Genomic DNA, 24,515 nt, shown 5'->3' with positions numbered 1-24,515 from the left:
ATTTATGCTCTGATGCCTTAAGCCATTCATTTATGTAATCAGTTAACTTCTCTCTAATGTTTTGGGGCAATTAAAAAAACGGTCACTCAAATTATTTTCTATGTGTAAAGCTTAGAGGAACCCCAAATATAGGATGTTCAAGTATAGTAGGTTTTTAGTTCCCCAATTCCTGTGCTTATCTGACAGTGGATTTGATTTAACTCACCGGAGAGCCAGGGTAACCTCTTGATGCGTCCTCTTAAAACAGGTTGCTCTTTTTCGTTCCCTAATGCTCTCTCTTGTCCACCACGGAGAATATGTTTTGGTTCTGTAAAGCATGTCTGTTATGTACTTTGTGATTTTAAAATTTTTAAATTATTTTTGTTTTTTTCTCTAACCTTGGAAGTGGCATACCATGTGTTTTCTTTTTGGTTTGGTTTTTAAATAGGAGCCAGATTTCCTGGCTTTTGCCTTTACGGAACACATAGGTTTTTTAAAGCTTATTCTCATCAGAGGCTTCCATCTCCCACCCATTCTCTTTGATTTCATTCATTCTTTTCAGTGTGAGATGTGGGAATCATGCTCTTACACCTTGAAGAATTCCCAGCTTCTGACAGTTCTTACTTTAAGTGATGGGATAGAACAGGGTTGATTTACTTTCTGTCTTTTTTTTCTGATTTGTAATTTGTTGCTGCTTGGTTGTAGTGTAGATCAACTGAGGTGAGAGAAAGTGAAATATCTTGAGATTATGGCAAAATTTGGTTGAAAGTATGTTTTCCTCCAAATATTACAAAGCCTGTGTAACCCCACCATATGATGATTTGATTCTGTGTAGACAGAATCTTTGAGGGGTCTTATAGAAAAGACAGCAGACACAAACAACTATTTACTAAAGCTTTACTCTGAATACTGAACTGATAGAGAGAGGTTCTTCTTCATTACTACCAGGGTCAAGGCAGTAAATACTATGGTACTGTGTGCTTGCAAAACCAGGTTGGAAGATTTCATGCTTTGCTTTATCTAGTCTGGCAAAGCAAAGAGATGTTTTTTTCTTACTCACTTAATAATACTTACTATCTTTACTTTTACGCCTCTAACCTCTCAAGACTAACATTATATCGTATTGCATTTGAACATCAATGAGACCTCAGCTAATACTTTACATAGATTCTAGTTAGTCTGGAGGTTAAGGGGTAAATATGTCCTTTTGGTGTTTTCTTCTTGGCTGACACATTAGTTTATTCACTGTGCTTCAAATGAATAAATTTCCGTGCCAGCCAGGATTTTAACAAAGAAGCTGGGTAAGTATATGAGTATTTTTTAAAAACTTATTTAATATCCTAAAAGTAAAGCAGTGAAATTTTAAGGTGCCAATTACCATTTATCATTTTTCTTTTTTTTTGGTAAGTGAATTATTGAGATTAATAGTCATTTTGCAATTCGAACTTCTAGAAAATAACTCTGTGAGTACTGTAGCCATCATTGGTGCTCATCTCACTCTCAGCCTTTCATGGAGGTGAGTTGCTGAAGGTGAATTGGCTTTTTGCCTTGTGGTGGTAGAGAACTGGTGTATGTTACACATGGCTTTGCTGTTGAAACTTTCCATGTTCACTGGATGAGTAATTTTGTTTCACAGATGCAGCATTTAAAATCCTGAACCCTATGACTGTTCCAAGATTTTTTAGGCTGAATAGCAACAATGCCTTGATAGAGTTCTTGTTGGAGGTGAGAAGGAGTCTGTTTCATTGGTGGTGGGAGATAAACGACATTCTTTACATGTCTGGTGATTTCTAGGCACATAAAAACAGGAGGAAATTGTTATCTTTTTTTTAAGGGTACTCCTGAGATAAGAGAACATTATCTTGACTCTAAAAAAGACGTAGACCGTCATCTGAAATCGGCCTGTGAGCAGTTTATTGAGCAGCAGACCAAGCTGTTTGTAGACCAGCTGGCGGAGTTCATGACAAAGGTATGGCCCTTGGTGCCTATTTGGTGAAGTCACTTTGCATTCTTCCCTAGCCTTCCTCTTCAGTTAGTCTCTTGTGTGAACTCCAGCAGAAGGAGATAGTGAGCCCAAGTCTTAATGATTCTGTCTAGGAAATCACTGTGCTTTTTGGTTTATGGGCTTTTAGATATGCTTGCACAGTTTTTGTTTTTAAGAGGAAGAGTGGAAATACTGCAAAGCTAGTTATAGCCGACCCCTGGTTAGCTGTGTTCTGTTTATCCGCCTTGTAGGTTATCTGCATGTGGGCTGGGACTCTCACTTTCTGCTGGAATCTCACTTTCTCCCGGACCTGCATGGCAGCAACCACAGTCCTGGGAATCAGGGTTTCCCATTCTTAAAATGGGTGATTTGTTTTCCTCTTTGTTTTACATGCCATTTCTCTCTTCCATTTTGCATGGATGATTGAGAATTGAAGAGTTTTATAACACAGCATTGTTAACTGTCAGATATATGGATTTAATATACAGTCAGTCCTCCTTCACATCGGTGGTCTCTTCCTGGAAACCGTGACTTTAAGTGAAACAACATAAAATGAAACCAATTTTTTTCCTTCATCAACAGTATAATGAAACAGTGTTAAACTGTTGAAGGAAATGACTTTATTTGAGGACATGCTGTGTGTCATTTCACTTAAAGTCACAGTTTTCAGGAACCTATTGCTGATATTAAGTGAGGACTGACTGTATGTGTAGATAGTATATTCTCTCTGTCTCTGTCTTCTAAGCTAAAATCCATTAACTGGCGAATGCCAGCAAAGAGAAAAGCAGATCATGGCTATTTTGACATTCTTGTTGCATCCTAATCGTTTAAAAAAATTTAAGTGTCATCACTAAGGACTTAAAGATATTGAAGAAGTCTTGAAATTAGGCTGGGTGTGGTGGCTCACACCTATAATCCCGGCACTTTGGAAGGCTGAAACAGGAGGATCGCTCCAGCCCCTGGAGTCTGACACTGGTTAACAGTCCTGGGCAACATAGTGAGACCTAGTCACTACAAAAAATGAACAAAATTAGCCATGTGTAGGGGCATGCGCCTATAGTCCCAGCTACTTGGGAGGCTGAGGTGGGAAGATTGCTTGAGCCAGGAGGTCGAGGGTGCAGTGAGTTAAGATCAGCCCACTGTACTCCAGCCTGGGTGACAGAGTGAGACTGTCTCAAAATAAAGTAAAATAAAATAAAAAGAGAGAAAGAAAAAAAGGTCATGAAATTTTTATTTATTAAACCACTACTGTGTACCCCAGACTTGTATCAGAGGACATCATAAAAAGAATAAAAATATGATGGCTCTTATTTTCAAATATGACTAATCTTAACTGGACAGACAAGATATATGTATGAAATAACAAGGAGACAGCTTAGCAATTGTTCTTTAGAAACTTCTTGTTGAGGCCATCAGTGCTAACATGCCTGAAGCCTGTGGCAAAGACAGAAAATACGAGTTTTAAAAAATAATTAAAAAGGCCAACAATGCATAGAAATGTTAAAACAAAGTACTCTTTTGTTTATCACTGGCATATACTGCTTGTTAAGTGGATTTTACTCCAAGTATTTGGAATGTGTGTATACATGCATTTTTTTCCCACCACAAAAATGTAAAAAAGGAGGGGGATAGAAATGCTTTCTTCTAGGTTTTGATTTTTTAAAAAAGGTTTGAGTATTGGTACTTTGTAATTTACAGATAACTTACAGTTTTTACTGAAACTACCCCTGTGAAAAACAAGTTGGTAGATTGTAATGTGTACTTCTGGGAGAACATCCGCATAGTAGTGGTGGGAAGTATTACAGATGAATATTGTACAATAACAGAACAGCAGAATGAATCTTCTGAAATAAGCAAGTTGATTATAATGAAATCTAAGATTAAAGGGTTGTTCTAGAACAGCACAGTTTTTCTAGATATCAAGAGAATAAAAATTCACACATGCCCATGATCTTAGCTACTCTGGGTGACTGAGGTGGGAGGATGGCTGAGCCCAGGAGTTCGACACCAACTTGGGCAACATAGCAAGACTCCGTCTCAAAACATTTTTTTTTTTTTGAAAAAGGAAATAGAGGTTTATGTAGAAAATATTCCAAGTCTGAATTATGTAATGGTGCTCCACGGACATGCTACATGCATATAGCAGGGATCCCTGAACAAATGTTCATGGACCTGTTTTTATATTCCCTTTGTAATGGGATTGGGAAGGGAAAGGCCTTGCCTCTCATCCCCATGAGAAGCCAGTCTCATCCTACATAATCAGTCTCTGCTGCCCTTGCTCAGACCACTTGTAGTTGCCTCCCTTTTCCTCTGTCAACCCTGGGCCCTCACTGCTGCTCACTGAGTTTCTACTGAGTGGACCCCACAGCCTGGAGGACTGAGCTTCCCTTTTATGGTGTGTTATTCCAGATTCAGTTCCCTTTCATCCTGTGGCATAGAGTGAGTCAGAGACAAAGATACATATGTGTGTGTGTGTCACACGCGCACACACACATATGCGCGCACACACACGCGCACATGCACACATGCACGCGCGCACACACACATATGCGCGCACACACACGCACACGCACACGCGCACACACACACGTGACCATTTGAGACACTGCATCTTAGAATTTGTGGACCAAAGATTTTTCACTTTTTACCTAGTGACTGTTACTAGCATTCTGAATAGCAGAGAAAGAGGAAGATTTTATAGAAAACTTTAAAAGGTAAACCTCAGCATTAATTACCTGCAAGTGCAGAATCTCATGCCTCTTTTATTTAGTTAGGTTTTTTTTTTTTTTTTTTTTTGGGCAGTCTTGCTCTGTTACCCAGGCTGGAGTGCAGTGGCACGATCTCAGCTCACTGCAACCTCCGCCTCCCGGGTTCAAGCAATTCTTTTGCTTCAGCCTTCTGAGTAGCTGAGATTACAGGTGTGTGCCACCACGCCTGGCTAATTTTTTTGTATTTTTTGTAGAGATGGGGTTTCACCATGTTGACCAGGCTGGTCTCAAACTCTTGGCCTCAAGGGATCTTCCCTCCTCGGCCACCCAAAGTGCTGAGATTACAGGCAGGAGCCACTGTGCCTGGCGTTAGTTAGCATTTTATAAGGCAACTAGTGCTTGTCCCCTGATAAACGATTACAGGAAATTCAACACCCACAGGTACAGATAGGAAACAGTCTTTCATCTCATTTGGAGGTGTGTTTGTAGGTCTCGGTATTTATCATTCGGATGTAAGCCTCATCAACAAAATATCCTCAGCTTGTTTCTAAGTTTGGACTGATTTTTAACAATGTCTATGTATTACCACGTAGAGAATATTTTTAGGTTGTCAGAAGACTTGTTTTTGAGCTTAAAGAGTTGGGGTCTGGTTTGGATCCCTTTCATCTACTGTAAATTGGCCTTGTTGTTTATGTAGCTTCTTCCTCTGTGCTCCTTGTTGAGACACTTTCTATGCATTAATTCTTACTACATCCCTGGAACCTTGAGTAAGAGAAGCATCTTTATTTGACAGGTTGAGAAACAGGTTGAGTATTCATAAGATAAACATTTCTACAACATCTTCACCTGTCTGGTTTCTATTTAATACTTGATTTTTGGTGTAATTATTGATCTTTCCTGAGAAAAAATAAAGTAAGTACTAGAAGAGCATATATGCTCTGTTGCCTCATTTCCTGACCCTGGAAAAATAACCTCTTCTCTAAGTATTTGACCTGAGGGAATGTAATACTATTCTAAGGGTTAGGAGTAGAGGCTCATATGAAAACATTTGGCTTAGATTATTTTCTACCAAACTTCAAAAACTGTTGATACTTTTTTATTGCTCTAGAATTCCATTGTACTAAATGTTGCTTGAAACAAACCCTTAAGTAGTACTTGGGATGGTAGTGGTTATAGTAGAAAGCACAGAACTTTGTGTCAAGGCAACTGAGCCCTAGATCCTGCAACTGCGTCTGCCACCTTCTGATTGAAGTTAAGGTTATCACGAGACAAAACAAGATCATATGTGTATCTGTAAAGTGCTTGCTGCAGAAATGTTATTTGGTAGTACAGTTTGACAAATTTGAGGTGAAGATTTTGCTTTAGCGAAAAGTCTAAATTAAGGCATTTTAAAGGAAGTATAATTCCAGGTTTGTAGCTAAGCTTAAAAGTGTTTTTTTTGTTTTGTTTTGTTTTGTTTTGTTTTCTGATGGGACCAGTTTATGCTAAAAACTCAGACTTATATGTAGAAAATATTCATTTTCTTTCAAGCAATTTGGTTATTAATGAGTTTATTCTTAATATTCCGTCTGGAGTGTTGTAAATTTCCTCAGTAACACTGTAAACTTAAATTTTTTTCTTTATCTAGTACATGTAATAGAGTTTGATCTGTAAGTTTAATTCCTGCTCTCAAGGAGGTATAACCTAAAGGGAAATTAAGATAGAAAAATAGGTAAACATTAAACTGTATACAGCAATGCCATTGTGAGACGATGGGTCTTTGTTCATTGTGTAGGAATTTTTAAAAAGATGGGGCTCCCACTGCTTCACTTGACTAGCCTTAAAAAAAAATGAGGCTAATTGGGGAAAACTTGAAGCAAATGCTCTTTGAGGTTTGACTTAAAGATAAGTAAACTATCTGGATAGTAAATAGGGATGAATACACTAGTTTATGTTTGTTTTTAACATAAAAATACTTGTACGAAACCTAAATATATGTTATGAAATTGGTTAAATTCTGGAGCATTCAGTGCAACAGTAGGCAGCCATTACTATTAAAACAAAACTGTTGGATGTGGGAAAATGACCAGAATGTAGATTTAAGTGGGGAAAAAAGTTCACAGAACACTGTTCCCAGATTTGTAAATGTATACACATTAGTATATTTATATTTTTACAACGGAAAATATTTTGGATAACATAACACTAAAGTGTGAATGTATTTTTCTTTTAGCAGTGTCTAGTGTCTATAATATATGATTCATTTTTTAAAGTGCATCTCAAAAAATAAAGATATGGCGAGGGATGGAGTGAGAGGAGGAAGGAGGTGATTTTATACAGGTAGGCAGTATGAGCAAAGGCCTAGAGTGGTCCAGGAGGAGAAATAGAAACTAGAAACAAAGGGGAGGCTGAAGAGATCCAAGTCAACATTATACCCTGTGTCTGCCCATCCTCTGCCTACATGTTTGTATGGCCTTTTGTGTGAGAAATCTAGAGCTGGTGCTTAGGGTTTTCTAATGAGACCTTCCTGTGAGGCCAAAGCCATGGACTGCACCTTGGCACATGACTGTCCATTTTAAAACACATTTTGTGCAGTTTCTCTCTCTCACCCTCCCCAGCTACCCCATAGCTCCACCACAGCTTACTGTCTTAGAAAGAGTCTTGTTCAAGCGTCTCTATACTGCTGCTAAGGAATGAAAAGAGATGACTAGAAGATGGTCATTCAGGTCTATCTTGAGCACTGATTGGTCGGTCATATATGATTTTTGATGGTATTTGAAAATCTTATTTGTTTGTTTTAATGACATTCTCTCTGTGATATAAGAAAAATGATCCTCCAGATGTAAAGGAGATTTTATCCAGCTAGGGTGACATTTTTCTAATTACATACAAAATAATTTAGTATTGACATAGCAGTCTCCTTAAGAGATTCCCTGTTTTGTGTTGACATTTCTCTAGGGCTTCATTTTTGTCTTTCTAGCAGGAAGTATTTCAGATAGAATGTCTCAGGACTTAGGTATGATTTTTGGCAAGATAACCATGTGCCTTGAAATCACAAAAGAAGTTTTGCTAAAAATGTTGATTACCTATAAAGGAGTATGAGATGATGCATTTTTGTTGGGGCTGCACATTTGATTATCATGGTGTTTTAATAGGTTTAAATGGTGTTGTGTATCCCTTGAGAGCAGTACCAGTTTAATTTGTCATTGATGAAATGAAACTTTTTTTCTTCTTGTCTCCTCTACTAGGTTTCAGCGTTAAAAACAATGGCCAGTCAAGGAGGCCCCAAGTATACTCTCTCACAGCAGCCTTGGGCACAACCAGGTATTCTCATTTGACCGTTTCGGATTTCTTTTTTAGGATGTTATTAATCTGCATTTATATAGTCCTTACTGTGACAGCTTGGAGTTGGTTTCCTATTCACTCTGGGGTGCTGCAATCTGAGTTAATGCAGGATTCAGTTTGGAGCTGACAGGTCTTCATTGGCTAGCACTACTTGCATTTCAACAAGCTTATCAAGGAAGGAAGAATTTTTGTTTTGAAAAATCACCCAGTTAAAACTAAAATATGGCTAAGATAGAAACCCTTTGAGTCTGTTGATTGCTGTACACCCACTATTCATTGTGTTCAAGCTTTGATGAAAATACTGTGGTTGATAGGAAGAAATTATGGTGAGTGTACCTACTTTCAAGTATATGAAGAAATGCTGGGCCACTATTTTCTTCCACATTTTGTCCAAGTTATCCTCTGTTGACATTTTAGAGTATTGGGGGAAAAAATTATAAAAATTGAGGTGTTAGTTGGGAGTTGGCAGGCAATATTATTGTCTGATTGGCAGATATATTTGAGATGTTCCCAGTCTTACTCTTTCTTAAATGTAAATTTTTTTGTGCTTGAGGATTTTGGTTTTTTTTTTTGGTCTTTAGCGTTAGACATTTAAAATCACGACTAACGTTATTTTTGGTACATCTTGTGGCATTTTAAGTTGCCATTAAACCAAAATAAATCATTTTGTTAAATTGATATTTCTGGCCATTCCCTGGCCAATATTGTGGTAGAGAGTCTTTGAAACTAAAACGGGCAAAATGGAGAAAGAATGAGTGTTTTAATTATGGGTAAGCTGTGTCCATATTGGAGGGCAGGTTTCCACTCAGTGAGAGAGATCCAAAAAATGATTCTGGCTTTGCATCCATGAAAAATTGGCTTTGCACAGGCTCCTAATCTGGAATCAACTTTTTAATATGATTGGTTTTCCATATTGAAAGAGCATTATATCTGTTAAGTATTCATTTTCTTTAGGAAGAATGATTGAAGCTATTCAAAGCCTCCAAAATTGTATTTATTATTTTTTTGAGATGGAGTCTTGCTCTGTTGCCCAGACTGGAGTGCAGTGGTGTGATCTCGGCTCACTGCAACCCCCACCTCCTGGATTTAGCCAATTCTCCTGCGTCAGTCTCCCAAGTAGCTGGGATTACAGGTGCCCACCACCATGCCCAGTTAATTTTTGTGTTAAAACAGGTGTGTGCCACTGCACCCAGCTCAAATAAAACTTTTTTCTTTTTTTTTCAAGACAAAGTCTCACTCTGTCGCCCAGACTGGAGTGCAGTGGCATGATCTCAGCTCACCGCAGCCTCCACCTCCCAGGTTCAGGTGATTCTCCTGCCTCAGCCTCCTGAGTAGCTGGGACTACGGGCATGCATCACTGTGCTCAGCTAATGTTTGTATTTTTAGTAGAGATGGGGTTTCACCATGTTGGCCAGGCTGGTCTTGAATTCCTGACCTCAGGTGATCTGCCCACCTGAGCCACTGTGCCTGGCCTCAAAATTTTTAATTATGAATGCCTTAGGTTAACTTGAAGTTGAACTGAGAAATTAGAAGAGTAGCTATGTATCACTTAGGAAGATTTGTAAATGTAGAGAATGTCAGTTGTCTTTGAAAGGAAGATAAGATTTTATTTCAAAGGTTCCTCATGTGAACTTTGATGATGTCAATATAGGTTTGAGTTGATTTGATTTATTGCACATAAACTTTGTGACATGCTTTAGGTGTTTCACTCACCATGATGCAGACAAGGAATGTTCTGTTGTCTTTATTATTCTAAACGTTCGTGTTGTGTATGGAATAGAAATCTTTGACATCTTACTACAAAAGCACACTTAATACAGTAGTGCATTCTGTCTGAAGATAGAAAATCAGGTTCTTTTACCTACAATACTGGAAATTCTAATCATAGTCTGGCATAGTATTAACCACCTCTTCTGATTCCTCACAGTCAAGAGGCAGACTTTTCAGTTCACAACTCAGCCTACCTCTTGAAGGAATTCTGATGATTTGGGGGTTAATTGGAGCCTTTGACTCAAGGTTCCAATTGCTTTTATAGGGCTTAGTTAGAAATAGGAGCTGATTTTTATTTGGAATATTTATGTAAATGAAACTCTTGGGTATGATAAATCTTTCTTAAGATAGGTAGAAACCAGTACAGCTAAGCCCAGTCTCTTGATGCATAATTAATGTATTGCTCTTTCCCCTTTGGAAAGATCCTTTCTCTCAAAATAGGGGCTGTCGTTTTCTCAAGTGGAACCCTAATAGGATTCAAAGTGTTAGATGTATTGTGCTCTTAAGCATTACTAGAGTTTAGAATTGTCATAGTAAAGCAGGAGTAGATAAAAGGAAACTAACAGGAGTAGACAAAAGGACAGATTGAAGTAGGACTTGCTGCTTTGTCATTTAACCCATTTCCTTCTTTCTTAGTGAGAAGATCTTAGTGAATATAGCAATAACAGTTCAGTTTATCTTGTAGTCGTATCTTCTATCCCATTTAGTCATAGCAGAGGAATGGAGTCGGATTTTAGAATCTGTAGTACTTGAAGCCCACACTCGAATGCCAAAGAGAGATTTATGGCCCCTTGGAGTGGGAGCATTGAGGACAATTTAGGAACTGTCTTGGACCCCTCTGCCCTAAAAACTGAGGGTTACTGGTTCATTCAGACTTGGTCAAGTTCTCAGGGATCATTTCATGATCAAACAAACCCACAGGAGAGTGAGTTATAAATTAGGATGCCCATTTGTTAATTTACTCTGACAAAGAAACCTTTTTTAGGAATTAGAGGACACTTTAGTCACCAGCCTGCACACCCACTTTCTGCTTATCAAGGGCTCTGAAGACCGATTTAGTGATCCCTGAGGTGTGTTAGTAATGACAGAAGCAGAGCCCGTGGAAGTAAGGGTCTTGAAGGAGCTTTCATCTATTAATGAAAAATAAGCAGTTCCTGAATTATTTATTCTTTCTTCCTGAGAGTGTCAGAGACATTTGAACCAGAGCAACTCCATCTCCAGAGAGAGCTAGGAAAAATGGGGGTGGGACTTGCTGGGCTGCTTTCCAAGGAGGCTGGGTATTCCTAGCCTCTAGATATTTACATTTAAGGAAGCAGATTAATAACGTTTACTAAACACACCCAGACCCAGGAATGTCCTGATACCCTGATATCTTGAGAACAAAAGCATTCCTAATTTTGCTTTAAAGATAATATTGATTTCTTGCAAAATATAGTAATTAAGAAAAATTAACCCTTTATCACAAACCTTTGTAGCAGAGTACATATCCCCATGTTTTTTGTTATCCTATATATAAACAAGCATTGCACCTAGGGTGGGCACGTTACTTCTCTTACTTTTGGGAACACCCTATTCTGTCTATGGAGTAGCTACTCTTTCACCATTTTACTTTCTTAACAAACTTGCTTTTGGTTTATACTGTGGACTCGCCCGAATTCTTTCTCGGATGAGATTCAAGAACCCTCTCCTGGGGTCTGGATGAACCCGCACCCTTTCCAGTGGCAAGAGCACTGGTACTTTCTTACCCTGCTTTACTGCAACCCTCCTCAATTAATTAATTAAAATGAAAAGTAATTATATTTTCTACCATCAAACTAGTCCTTCTCTCAGGGGCAACTACTATTAAAGTTTCTTTCCCAAAATTGTTTATGTATATACTAGCATATATGGACTTTAAAAATATTACCCAAATGGGATTGTATCATACCGCTTCCTTTTTCATTTCTTATATATCTTAGAGGCCTTTCTGTATAGCCTATCCAACTTGATCCATTCTATTTATTGGATGCATCGACTACATCACTATAGCATGATTTCTTTTGTAATTCTTATAATGGAAACCTAAATTATTTGCAGTTTGTGTGTTTCCTTATACTCTTAACATCTCTGTATACTCATAACTTGGTATTTTTTGAGTCTATCCACGAGTAAATTTCTAGCAGTGGAAATGCTAAAGGAAAAAGGGTCTGCATTTTCAGTTTTGCTAGATACTGCCTAATATTTTTCCAAAGAGGTTGAACCATCTTATACTTCCATCAGCAGTACACAAAGATGCCTGTTTCTCCATACCCTCGTCAAACATGGATATCACAATCTTAGTAATTTTTGCCAATCATCTGTAAATATCTCACTCCTTTAATTTACATTTATTTAATTATGAGTGAGGTTGAGCATCTTTGAAATTGTCTTTTTTCTTTGTAGTTTTCTAGATAACTGAAATACTTCATACAGATTACTACTCTCCTTTTTTATGTAACTCCTTCAGATAAAGATAAGATCTCCTCTCCTCCTTTCTAAGAATAATATTCAGCAAATCTTCAGAAGTTCCATGCTCTGTTAAAGGAAGAGTTCAGCCCTGAAGACATCCAGATCATTGCCTGTCCATCTATGGAACAGGGTTTCATAGTTATTTTTGGTGTAACTTTTTGGGATTCTGTTCCCTTTCTGATAATACAGTATATGAATATAACAAATAGATATTTAATTCCCCTTAAATATATGTGGATATTTTCTGAATAATCTAAGCATCTCTTACTGTGAGTCATTTCTGCAAATGAACAAACTCATTCATTATGAAGTAATTCTTACTAGTGTCTCTCTGAAAATGACTTTTTTTTTTAAACCTTAATCTCTTACCTCCAAATTCCAAAGGTACATATTACAGCTCTTATGAATGTCCTGAAGCATGCTAGGGGAGTTATTTTGCTGCCTTAGCCCTTGGGATTAGAATTTTGTATAGTAGATACTTAATGAATGTTTATAGGGCTTATGATTAAACTTGGTAAATAAGCTATAAAAATGAAAGAAATTCTTTGGGGAAATAAAGAGTCTTTTCTTCTGCTATTTTTTTCTCCCTTTATTCCCCTTTCAATTAAAATGGAAATATTTCTTTTCTTTTTCGTTGTGACACTAATGAGGTTAATTTATTTCCAGCAAAGGTCAATGACCTTGCGGCAACTGCGTATAAGACACTAAAAACAAAGCTGCCTGTGACGTTGAGAAGTATGTCCTTGTACCTATGCAATAAAGATACCGAGTTCATCTTGTTTAAACCTGTGAGGGTGAGTATCAGATAACTCATTTGAATGTTGGCAGGTGACTTCAAGTATTCTTTGCCTCATTTACCATTTTCCTTTTCCTGTAGAAATTTAGAAATGTTGGGATACTGTTTTAGTGAAGTTGAAAAATCACTATGATTCATGAAAGGCTTACAAAGTCTGCCTCTGTCTTGATTATCTTTTTTTCCCACTGTCACTTTGTCTTAAGTTTTTAATGTTACTATTGAAAGTAGAAATTCGTAAATAAACCAAAAAAATCAGACCCTTACATTGCATGTGGCCCAACTCTCAAGAGAGCAGCACTTCAGGAATTATGCCCCATTTTACTGGTGAGTAGTAGAAATAAATGGCTTGCAGTGGCAACCAAGGGATTAAATGGCAGAGCAAATTTAGGGCTCATAACTTCCAGCTCTGTGTTAAGCTCTTGTCCTTACCCAAGGCATTGGTTGATTTTAAAGTATGTTTTATGTGTCTAGGAACTTTATTATCTTTTGTGTAAGAAATTGCTGCAGAAGACTCTTAAAATTATTCTCTGGGGGGCAAGGCTTGCTAGAGTTTAGTCTTCCTGGGAAGCATTATCTAAGTCTTCATCAGGTTATGCCAGCATTGAAATATTAAGAACAAATTATGCATCTTTGGTAATATCATGAAAGATACATTGCTTCCACTCGCTTTGGCAAATATCATTACGATTTAACATTCATGGTGCTTCATGTTTAAGACAACTCATTTGATAAGATCTCCTTTCCTCCTTTCTAAGAATAATATTCAGCAAGTCTTCCAGAAGTTCCATGCTCTGTTAAAGGAAGAATTCAGCCCTGAAGACATCCAGATCATTGCCTGTCCATCTATGGAACAGGTAATCAGTAGAAAGAAGATCCTTATTACTTTTATGCCCTCTTGGTTATTTCACTTGAGTAGATAATGTCTTTGAGCAAACATATTTTTAGTATTAATTAAAAAAATAGTAACTTCTTTTATTCTGATGAGTAAGAATTTAGACTTTGAATTTTCTCTCAAACTTTTGGGGAATGGTTTTAGAATTTTCAGTTAATTTCAGGATTAAAATTCCATTTAATCCTTTCTGATATGAATATTGCTGTGTTTAAGAGAATGACCTGTTTGTAAAAGACTCAAATAGTGGCATTTAGCTTGCTGAAAATTTTGTTTGAAATATGCATAATAAGAGAAATACAATTTCTTTTTTTTTTTAATTTTTGATATTTCTGTAGGTTATTGAGGTACAGGTGATATTTCGTTGCACGAGTAAGTTCTTTAGTGGTGATTTGTGAGATTTTGGTGCACCCATCACCGAGCAGTACACACTGCACCCTATTTGTAGTTTTTTAAATAACTTCCAGATTAAAAAAATGGAAGTTATTGAGTACCCAGTATGTATTAGGAGTAGCTTGGCACTGTGGGGGATATTTTATTTATGGTCTTAAGTTTAGGATAATTTAGAAATTTAGTTTATAGTAAGGACTAAGGGAATTTGGGGAGACTGTTCAGGCTGGCAAGAGCCTGACTAGGGTGGGTAGAAAACTAGGGAGAGAGGACTAGGCAATGGTGAGTGTAGATATATCTTGTGTTTTTTTGTTTTTGTTTTTGTTTTTTAAATGGAGTCTCACTTTGTTGCCCAGGCTGGAGTTCAGTGGTGTGATCTCGGCTCACTGCAACCTCTGCCTCCTAGGTTCATGCAATTCTCGTGCCTCAGCCTCCTAAATAGCTGGGACTGCAGGTGCCTGCCACCATGCCCAGCTAATTTTTGTGTTTGGTAGACAGAGGGTTTCACCATGTTGGCCAGGCTGTTCTTGAATTCCTGGCCTCAAGTGATCTGTCTGCGTCAGCTTCCTAAAGTGCTGGGATTACAGGCATGAGTCACCACACCCGGCCAGAATCTTTTGAGGAGTGTTACTGTAGTGGACAGGAGAAAGATGGGGTGGTAGCTAGAGGGAGAAATGGGGTCATTTTAAAATTGAGATGTAGTTCATATACCATACAATTCATCTTTTTTTAAAGCGCAGAGTTCAGTGGTTTTTAGTATATTCACAAAGTTTTGCAGTCATCACCACTATCTAATTCTAGAACATTTTCATTACTCCCCAAAGAAACCCCTTACCCATTAGCAGATCCTGCATTTCCTGCTCTTCTATGGATCTACTTTTTGTCTCTGTGGATTTGCCTATTCTGGATATTTCATTAAATGGAATCATACAATACATGGCCTCATATCGCTGCTTCTTTCATTCACCTAGCGTGTTTTCAAGGCTCATCTGTGTTGTGTGTATCAGAGAGAGCTTCCTTTTTAGGCTGTAGATACTCCTTTACGTGGATAGGTGTGTCACATTTTAAAAAGATATTTGTATCATTCTAGATATTTGTACAGTCAAAATACTTCTTAATAATTTATTTGAAGTAATTACTTTCTATGTGATTGTACCACTAACTCGATATATAATTGAGTTTCTTTTCAATATTTAGAGATTTTTTTTTCTATTTTGATTTAATTTTGTTTCTTAGTGATATAAAATAGTTGCATGGTTTCCAAGTCAGAATTACAGAACAAGGTACATTTGGAGAAGTCTTGTTCCTTTTCCAATCCCCTCCAGCCTTTCCCTTCCCTCCCCTATAGATAACTCTTTTTATTAGTTACTGGGTTATCCTTCCATTGGTTTTTTTTTTTTTTTTTTTTTGAGATGGAGTCTCGCTCTGTCGCCCAGGCTGGAGTGCAGTGGCACGATCTCGGCTCACTGCAGCCTCTGCCTCCTGGGTTCACGCCATTCTCCTGCCTCAGCCTCCTGAGTAACTGGGACTACAGGCGCCCGCCACCACACCCAGCTAAGTTTTTGTATTTTTAGTAGAGACGGGGTTTCCCGTGTTAGCCAGGATGGTCTCCATCTTCTGACCTTGTGATCCACCTGCCCCGGCCTCCCAAAGTGCTGGGATTACAGGCGTGAGCCACCACACCCAGCCAAATTTTTCTGCAGGGTAATTCTTGTTTTTTTAAAAAGATAGGAGAAAATGTGTGTTTTATGTTCATGGGGAAGATCTACAAGGAGAGGAAAATATCTTGAGAATGTGGGGTGGAATTTCAAGAACAGGCAGGGCGGGGCCTTTGTGAGGCACATGGGGGTTCAGTCCTGGTGACAGGAGGAGGCTGAGTGTGTGGGCGTGGATGGGGGATGTGAATGCTGCGGGGACTCAGGGATGTGCTCTTCTGAGTGCTTCACGTTTCTGAGTGAAATAAGAAGCAAGGTCATCACCGAGAATGAGGAGAGAGGCTCGGCTGAGTTTAGTGGATATAAATCCAAGAGAGACCATTCAACCTAGTTGTCTATGTTTTTTTCTCCAGTTATAGTCCCTTGCATGAATGTAGATGTGGAATACTTGGATCATAAGATCCATTTTTATGGCAGAAGATGTTATTTTGTAAGTTTAGTTTGTTACAATTTCAAATTTACAGAAAAGCGCAAGAGTAGTGTAAGGAGTGCTCATATATCCTTTACCCCATTTTCATTTTGCCCCATTTGCTTCATTTTTCTCACTTTTTCCTTTCCCTGTCCCTCAAGCCCTGCTTTTAAATCATTGGAGAGGAAGTTGGGAGACACAGTGCTCCTTTACTCCTAAATACTTCAGAGCGTGTTTCCTGAGAACAAGCAAATTCTTGCACTACTCCTGTAGTTACCAAAACAGGAAACTTAACATTGATACTAGTGTCTGATTCACAGTTCATATGCGCATTTCATCAGAGTCGCCGTGCCGTTCTTCCTGATCTTCTTGCTGACGTGTCCCCAGTCCAGGTCCAGTCCCAGGTCATGCACTGCTGTCAGGTGTCACATCTGTTTAGCCTCTTTTAACCTGGAGCAGTTTGACGGCCTTTCTTGACCTTGACAGGCCAGTTATTCTGTAGACTCTCTCTCCATTTGGTGTTGTCTCTTTCATCATGATTAGATTCAGGCTTTGTACTTCGGTAGGGAAAGCACAGAGGTGATTCTGTATCCCTCTTCCGACAGCACTTATTTATAAACGACATCGGGGTGATGGGCTGCATCAGCAAAGCAGCTGTACTGATAGAACGTTCACAGCCAGGTCCATTTACCCGCAAGGCTCCAAGGCCTGGGTGTTAGACACCTGAGGTGCAGGCAGCCGTTTCCCTCCTATCACTGCTGTGTCCGGCTCTTGTGTCCCAGTCCTCCGTCACAGAGTGGGCAGGTTGCTCCTGTAGTTGGTCAGAATTGGCATGTGAGTGGCAATTCACTTGTCATGTCTTTTCTTGTGCATTTTAAAAAGTCACTTAAAGGACATCTTACACACAACTCTTCCCACAACACTGCGTAGAACAAGGCGCAGTGGATTATGGAGATACGTTTCTGTCCTTGTCAGTGTTTGTATATCATTTTTGCCATTAATCTCATTGGATTTTAAGTGATTTGATGGCCTAGATTTGGTAATGAAGTGTGACCCCTGACAGGGCCTCCCAATGCCAGTGCCCAATGGCTGCCTCAGAAATAGACCGACATTGTGGGCCACTTTCTACTTTACAGCCATGTTTACTGGTCTCATAAAATCTTGGTCTTTTCTCTCATTCTGTTTTGAGGCTCTAAACAACTTCTTCTTTTTTTTTTCCCCCATTCTAATTGCTTTATTTTAGTTTTCAACTTTTATTTTAGATTCAAGGGGTACATATGCAGGTTTTGTTACCTGGCTGTATTGCATGGTGCTAAGGTTTTTCAACCCTTGTGGTTCCTGTCCCTCCTTGACTTTTCTCGAGGACAGTATTCCATAGGAGAACTAACATAGCTCTTAATTTTGCTTTTCAGCTGAGCCTTCTGCTGTCAGTTTCTAAATAAGCAGGCCAGCCGGGTTGTGCACCTAAATGGTCTGTCTGGGAGGAGCAGGCTGAGAAGTCTTGCGGTCTGCAGGACACCGAGGAATCGTATGTGGGAATGTCCCCAAGAACCACACGAGCGTGCTGCTCAGTGCTGACTGCAGAATGAAATAGAAGCAAAGTGTTACGGGATCGGTGTTTTCTTTTCTGAAACATCAAAATGCCAAAGATTAATGTGTGATTGGTGATAACTGCCTCATTTAAATGGTCACAAGAAATGCGAAGAGAGAGCTAGGGCAGACACTCAGTGAGATGGTTCTTTGTTAAAGATGTGCAATAAGCATAGATTACAATAAGTAGTGCAAAGAACTTGACAGAAATACAGCGAATTAGAAGGCCTGTAAGAGTAAGGTTTGCTAAAACGTGAAACACTGTAACAATTTTAACCACTGAGCATTCCACAGTGAAATGTTATTTTCACACTCCTATTTAATGTAATGTGTTTCTCCTGTCATTTTGAAGTTTAGTTTGGAGTAGATTGGTTGCTTCTGAGGACACATTCTGCCTTCCTGGGAATTCGGGGTATCACCCTTTTCTCTGTTTGATGTGAGGTAGTTTAAAGATACGAGGACTTTGTGTGAAGCTCCAGCATCTGTGCCCCTTGAATTGCTTAGGTGCAGACAGTTCTAAAGCAAGGAGCCGCAGCCTTCTCATCATAGATACGTGCGGTGTCTTTAATGAGTATCTTCATGGTATGATAGTGCGTGTTTGTGAGAGCAAAGTACCAATTAAAGTGTCTTAAATTTGGCGCATAAAGGAGAGAAGGAAACCTGATGAGTAGTGTTCCTCCTGAATGAAGGTTCAGGTCACCAGCCTTCTGCACACTGCCTTTGGTTTTAGCAGTTCTTTGAAAAGCAAACACTTTCATGTCCTGTCTATTCATTCAGCTGGCTGTGCTGTGCTGTGCTGTGGACCAGCCTTGTGGATCTTCAGGCTGGCTACATCTGAATATATTTTACTAGCAAACCTAAGGATGACAAACACTATCCACATCTGAAAACTACCACACCATATCAGGGATCATCAATTATGCATATCTATGTATTTTCCATCAAATTCCTATTTCTTTATTGGATTGGTTTTGCCACCAATGTTAAGGCAGCCAGCTTCTTAGTTCAAAAAGAATTCTGAGTTATTCAAACACTAGTCTAGAGGTGGACACTGTCAGGGGTTCTGGAATGGGACCAGGGGACCTTTTGGTGCAGTAGGTGCCTGTAACTCATTAAACGTACTGAGGCAGCACTTCTGCAGGGTGCAGATGGGTTACCTACCCTGATTGTTGTCATTTGTAACAGGTCACTTCCTTTTCACTCAGTTTAAATTGGTGATGGACGTTGCTTGATCGAGCTTATTACTCTCTATTTTGAGAAGGTAGAAGGTAAGAGGGCCTATATTCATTCTTTGCCATGAAATGAATGAATTAGGAAGATTGTATTTACTTATACTTAAGTGTTTTTTAAATACATGTTTAATGAAATAAACTGTAAAATATCCAGTTTTGTGTATTATATGTACATTTGATTTTTAATAGCCTTTCCAAAGAAATGAGGGCATGATTATTGTACAGTAAGTACTGTGACTGATTTAATTTGATGTACAGAATGGAGTGTGTTCTTATAAAAATATTTAATGACATTGGTTCTTGTGTTTTGATCTTTTATTTCTGAAACACTCAAACACCTTACAAAGTGCTGAGTAGGTAATAGTGACCCAACTTGTTTGCTTAATGATTATTTGTTTAAATCTGTACAGTTTCAAGTGTTCACTTATACAAAGAGTGTATATACTTTCAAATAATTTAAAATGCTTTATATTATTTGGCTAGAAATTGCTGTTTTTAATAAATGTGAATTTTTTAAAATAAAGATTTTGCTTCCTACCTTGTCCTCATGTGTCTGATATGTGTATGGATTCCTTGAGGAAAATTTCTTTAATATAAAATTTTAATTGAGATAACTTGTATCAGACTCACATGCAGTTTTAAGAAATAATACAGATAGGTCCCATGTACCTTTGCCCAGCTTCCCCCAATGGTAACATCTTGCAAAACTATAGCACAATATCACAACCAGGCTATTGACATTAATATACTCTATCATTCTTACTCAGATTTTGCCAGTTTTGTGCTGTATAAATTCCTTTGGCAAGAAAATTATTGTGGCAAAACATTTTTGAAGCATCTTAATGCTTCATTAGTTAGAAGACATTTTAACTTTTTCTTTGTGAAACTGACAATTTCATGAGTACTGTCAGCATAGTACTGGCATACATAGTTGTATTGAAATTTAGTAGTAGTGTATTCTTCCATCTATTTTCCAAAAATATTTGTATTTTTTCCCCTGGTTTAACAACACCATATCTTTAAATTTTCTTCTGCTGTTATAAGTAAGACAACTTATAACTGCCAACCACAGTTGAATGTTTGGCATATAGCTTCCAGATTTTTTTCTATCTATATTCTAAAATAACTTTTCTTACAAGATTGGGCACTTTTATACATGCTGAAGGAAATCAAGTGGGTTTTAACAGTGTATACAAACACACCCATACGTATTCTTTTGCTGAACTATTTGAAAGGAAGTTGCAGTCATTGTGACACTTTACCGTTAAATTATACCCCTAAATAATTCAGCATCTGTTTCCAAAGAATAGGGACATTCTCCGACATAACCCAATGCCATTATCACACCTAAAAAAGAAATTCAGTAGTATCTAATATGAAGTCCATATTTCAGCTTCCCTAATTGTTCCCCTAAAATGTTTCATAGCTTTTCTTTATCCTGGGTTCAAAGTTTTACTTGGTTGTCATGTCTCTTTAGTTCCTTTTAGCTTAGACCACTACTCTTAGAGTTTTCATATGCTTATTTTCTTGACATTGACTTTTTTTTTTTTTAAGGAAGAGTCTAAGGCCAGCTATCTTATAGAATGAATCACAGTCCGGATGGTCGTGTTTCCCATTAGTAAATTCAGAAACCCTAACATTGCAGGATATACCTTCTCACATACACGGAGCACTTGCCAAGATAGATGTGCTAGTCTATAAGAAAACAAAACTAAAAATCTGAGTATGACCTGCAGCAGTGGCAATCCCTGCCCCTGCCCCTAGCCCCGGATATATGGCAGTATCTGAAGACGTTTTGGTTGTGACTGGTGTGTGTGTGTTAGGGGTGGGGTATTACTGGCTTCTAGTGCATAGAGACCAGGGATGCTGCTGAACATCTTGCAATGCACTGGATAGTCCCGACCACAAAGAATCAACTGGATCTAAATGTCAGTGAAGCAGAGGTGGTGAAATCCTGCTATATAGAATAGCGAGTCCCAGTCCCCAGCACTTGCTGTTCCCCTCACCTGCGTTAGTTGTCTTTGTACCTGACGCATGATGTATTTTGCTTGTTTGTTTTTTGTCTTCCCTACCAACCCAGATCACAAACTCCTTGGGAAAGGAATTTTGTTCATATGCAGCTCCTAGAACAGTGTCTGCAGAAGATGCTCAATAAGTGTTGCGTGACTTTGTTGTCCAAGTCATCTAGCCTTCCCCACATCATCCCGTTAACCACCAAATCCTGTGCATTTTCTATCCCAGACAGCTCTTTAATTTTTTCCCTCTGTTTTTCCAATACCATTGCCCTGGGTCAAGGCCCTCATTTTCAATTCCTCCTTGGAATATTGAAATATCTTTATTGCAAGAGCCCAGTCTTATTAACAGCTCCGTGCCCCCTTACTCCTGGAATATAAAGCTCTGAACTCCTGAGGGCACAGTGGATCTCAGGGGAGCCCCTGCCCGTGCTCCAGCCTCATCTCCTTACTGCTCCTCCTCTGTATCTATTGTGGTCCTTGAGAACAAGCAATGGAAGATAATCACTGTCTAATTTGAGCAGTAAAGGACTTTACTGGGAGGATATGGGGGGACAGACTGGAGGCTGGAGAACCAGAGGAATAAGAACAGGAAGCACCATGTGGCCCCCTTTTTTTGGTCCGAAGCAGGAAGCGTTGGTTCAGACTGTCTCCACTGCTGTGGCCGAGCCTGGACTTGGAGTCACTGCAATTGCTTTCATCTTGGCCAGGCTAACTCCATATGGGGCATGTGTGTGTGTCTGTGCACGTGTATCTGGTTTTCCATGCTTTGAGTGCTGGAATAGAGGAGGAGGATTTCAATGTATTGCCTCTCAGCTACAAATCCACCCTTGTTGTCCTACCTTGAGATTCTGGAGCTGGACCCTGCAAACGTTTTTCCTTCACCAGCTGGTGCAGTGCTAGGCTTTGTAGGGTGCTGGAGGTATGCTGTGAGGCCTAAGGGAAGGGATCCCTTTCTGTTTCTCGTGTGTATGTTTTTCCTTCCTCATTGTGGCTGTTAGCAGAGTGGCATTCACTCTTCAGTGAGTTTTCTTGGCCTCCTAGCAGGAAGCTTCTTGTGAACCAGCTTCTGCGCCCTGGCAGCCACTTCCTATGCACTAGCACCTTTCTGAGAGAGGGACAGAGAGAAGGGAGAGAGCTGCACTCTGCACTTGCTAGTCTTTAATTGTTTGAATTAAATTTGAAATGAGTTTTACAATTCTTTTCTACCCTTTTTAGAATTAACTTCTTAATAGTTGACATTTCACTGTCCCTGTATGAATCGTTGGTGTGGTTTCTGACAGGACCCTGACTGATGCAACTTTTTTTAGTTTCTGTGGTTGGAGGCAGGATTTCTGCCTCTTGTTACTAAAAGCTCACAAGGGCAATTCCTTCCCATAAAGGAGGACGGGGTTGGACACCCAAAAGAGGAGACCTGCCTATCACATCTGCATGTGCCATAACCTTGTGTCTGTCCTTGATGGCGGCTTCTCTGTGTCTCTGCACATGCCGTTGCCTCTCCCAGGGGCTCCCAGCAGGCACCGGACCCCCAAATCCTCTTCATTCTGCAGCCCAGCTCCAAAACAGCTTCTCGTGGCCCCTCCCCTCGCCCCTGAGCCTCCGTCGTTTGCTTCCACGGCGCTTCTGCCGTAAAACAACATCCTTGCCTTGCTGTGCTTGCTTCTCTGATCCCCGAGTGCAGACAGCCTGTTCCCCCTTGTCTCCTGAGCACATGGTGGGTGCTCAGTGTGTATTTGTTTTGTTTTGCTTTTATTTATTATTTTAAATAGAGACAAGGTCGTACCATGTTGCCTAGGCTGGTTTCAAACTCCTGAGCTCAAGCAATCCCTCGGCCTCGGCCTCCCAAAGTGCTGGGATTACAAATGTGAACCACCACATCCAGCCAGTGTATGTTTGTTGTATGGCCTAATCGAGTGCACTGGAAGAGGCTTCATTTCCCTTGGAGCATTCACTGATTAATTACCCATCAGAAAATTCTTACGTGTAACCTACTGGGTTAGTATTGTTGATGAACAGCCTAACTTAGTTCATTTTCATTTTTAGGAGAAGACCCTTTTTCTACCAAGTCATTGAAGACAACATGATATTGTGTCAGAGAGAATTTGTTCCCTCAGGAGTGTGGGGTCCTGGTCAAGGGTGTGGGGCAGAGGGGGTTACAGGTTGAATTGTGAGCAGACACCTTAACCCCTGGTGTCTCAGAATGTGACATTGTTTGGAAACAGGGTCGTTGCCAATGTCATTAGTTAAGATGACATACTGGAGTAGAGTGGGCCCCTAATCCATTTGACACAGACATGCATACCAGGAGAACACCATGTGAAGGCAACCACCAAGCAGAATATCAGCAGCTGGACAGGGCTGGCACAGATCTTTTCCCAGCACCCTCAGAGGGAGCGCAGCCCGCCGACACCTTGATCGTGGACTTCTAGCTTCCAGAACTTGAGACAGGAAGTTTTGTTGGTGAAGCCACTCAGTGTGTGTGGTATTTTGTTATAACAGCCTCAGCAAACTAATAGGCTGGGACCTGGATTTTCCAGTTCCTGGCCAGCTGGCTACTTTCATTACTTCCTGCACAATCTATGAGGTGCTGTTACTCACTATTCCTTATGAAAATAGCCTGAGTGGCCGGGCGTGGTGGCTCAAGCCTGTAATCCCAGCACTTTGGGAGGCTGAGACAGGTGGATCACAAGGTCAGGAGTTGGAGACTAGCCTGGCCAAGATGGTGAAACCCCATTTCTACTGAAAATACAAAAATTAGCCGGGTGCGGTGGTGGGCACCTGTAATCCCAGCTACTCAGGAGGCTGAGGCAGGAGAATCACTTGAACCCAGGAGGTAGAGGTTGCAGTTAGCCAAGATCGTGTCACTGCACATGCTAGCCTGTGTGACAGAGCAAGACTCTGTCTCAAAAACGAAAAAAAAAAAAAATAGCCTGAGTACTCATTCTGTCCAGTTTTTGATAATGGCCCGCACAGGGCAGCAGTTACAACAGAAGATGGAAATCCTATTTCTGTGTGAAATCCCCTGGTTTTTAAATGTTGGCAACAGACTATTTTAAAACAGGTGCTGACCAAAGAAAACGCCCCTGTGAGGCCGCCTGTTTACAACCTCTGCATTCGTGGAATCATGTTGTGAGAAGTTGTGTGAAGTGAGGAGGATCAGGGAGAGGAATTGACCAATAGATAACAAGATAATAACAAGCCACTGATGATAATAGTGCTTAGACTCATAA

At 39.6% G+C, this 24,515-nt stretch overlaps 1 protein-coding gene across 1 annotated transcript in view; it reads left to right on the top strand.

The window, feature by feature from the left end:
• Positions 1-19,815, top strand: part of COG3 (component of oligomeric golgi complex 3) — a 74,969-nt gene extending 55,154 nt beyond the window's left edge. Inside the window, exons 18-23 of the mRNA XM_017870974.1 lie at positions 1,616-1,704; positions 1,814-1,948; positions 7,899-7,974; positions 12,919-13,046; positions 13,804-13,902; positions 17,864-19,815. Of these exons, the coding sequence (XP_017726463.1) occupies positions 1,616-1,704; positions 1,814-1,948; positions 7,899-7,974; positions 12,919-13,046; positions 13,804-13,902; positions 17,864-17,893 (557 nt within the window). The 3' untranslated portion in view covers positions 17,894-19,815. The remainder of the gene's footprint in view (positions 1-1,615; positions 1,705-1,813; positions 1,949-7,898; positions 7,975-12,918; positions 13,047-13,803; positions 13,903-17,863) is intronic.
• The last annotated feature ends 4,700 nt before the right edge of the window (positions 19,816-24,515 follow it).

The sequence above is a fragment of the Rhinopithecus bieti genome, unplaced genomic scaffold (genome assembly GCF_001698545.2).
Source record: "Rhinopithecus bieti isolate Rb0 unplaced genomic scaffold, ASM169854v2 scaffold_5273, whole genome shotgun sequence".
Classification (NCBI taxonomy): domain Eukaryota; kingdom Metazoa; phylum Chordata; class Mammalia; order Primates; family Cercopithecidae; genus Rhinopithecus; species Rhinopithecus bieti.
The sequence above is the reverse complement of the archived record's forward strand: the minus strand, read 5'-3'. Positions and strand labels throughout refer to the sequence as shown.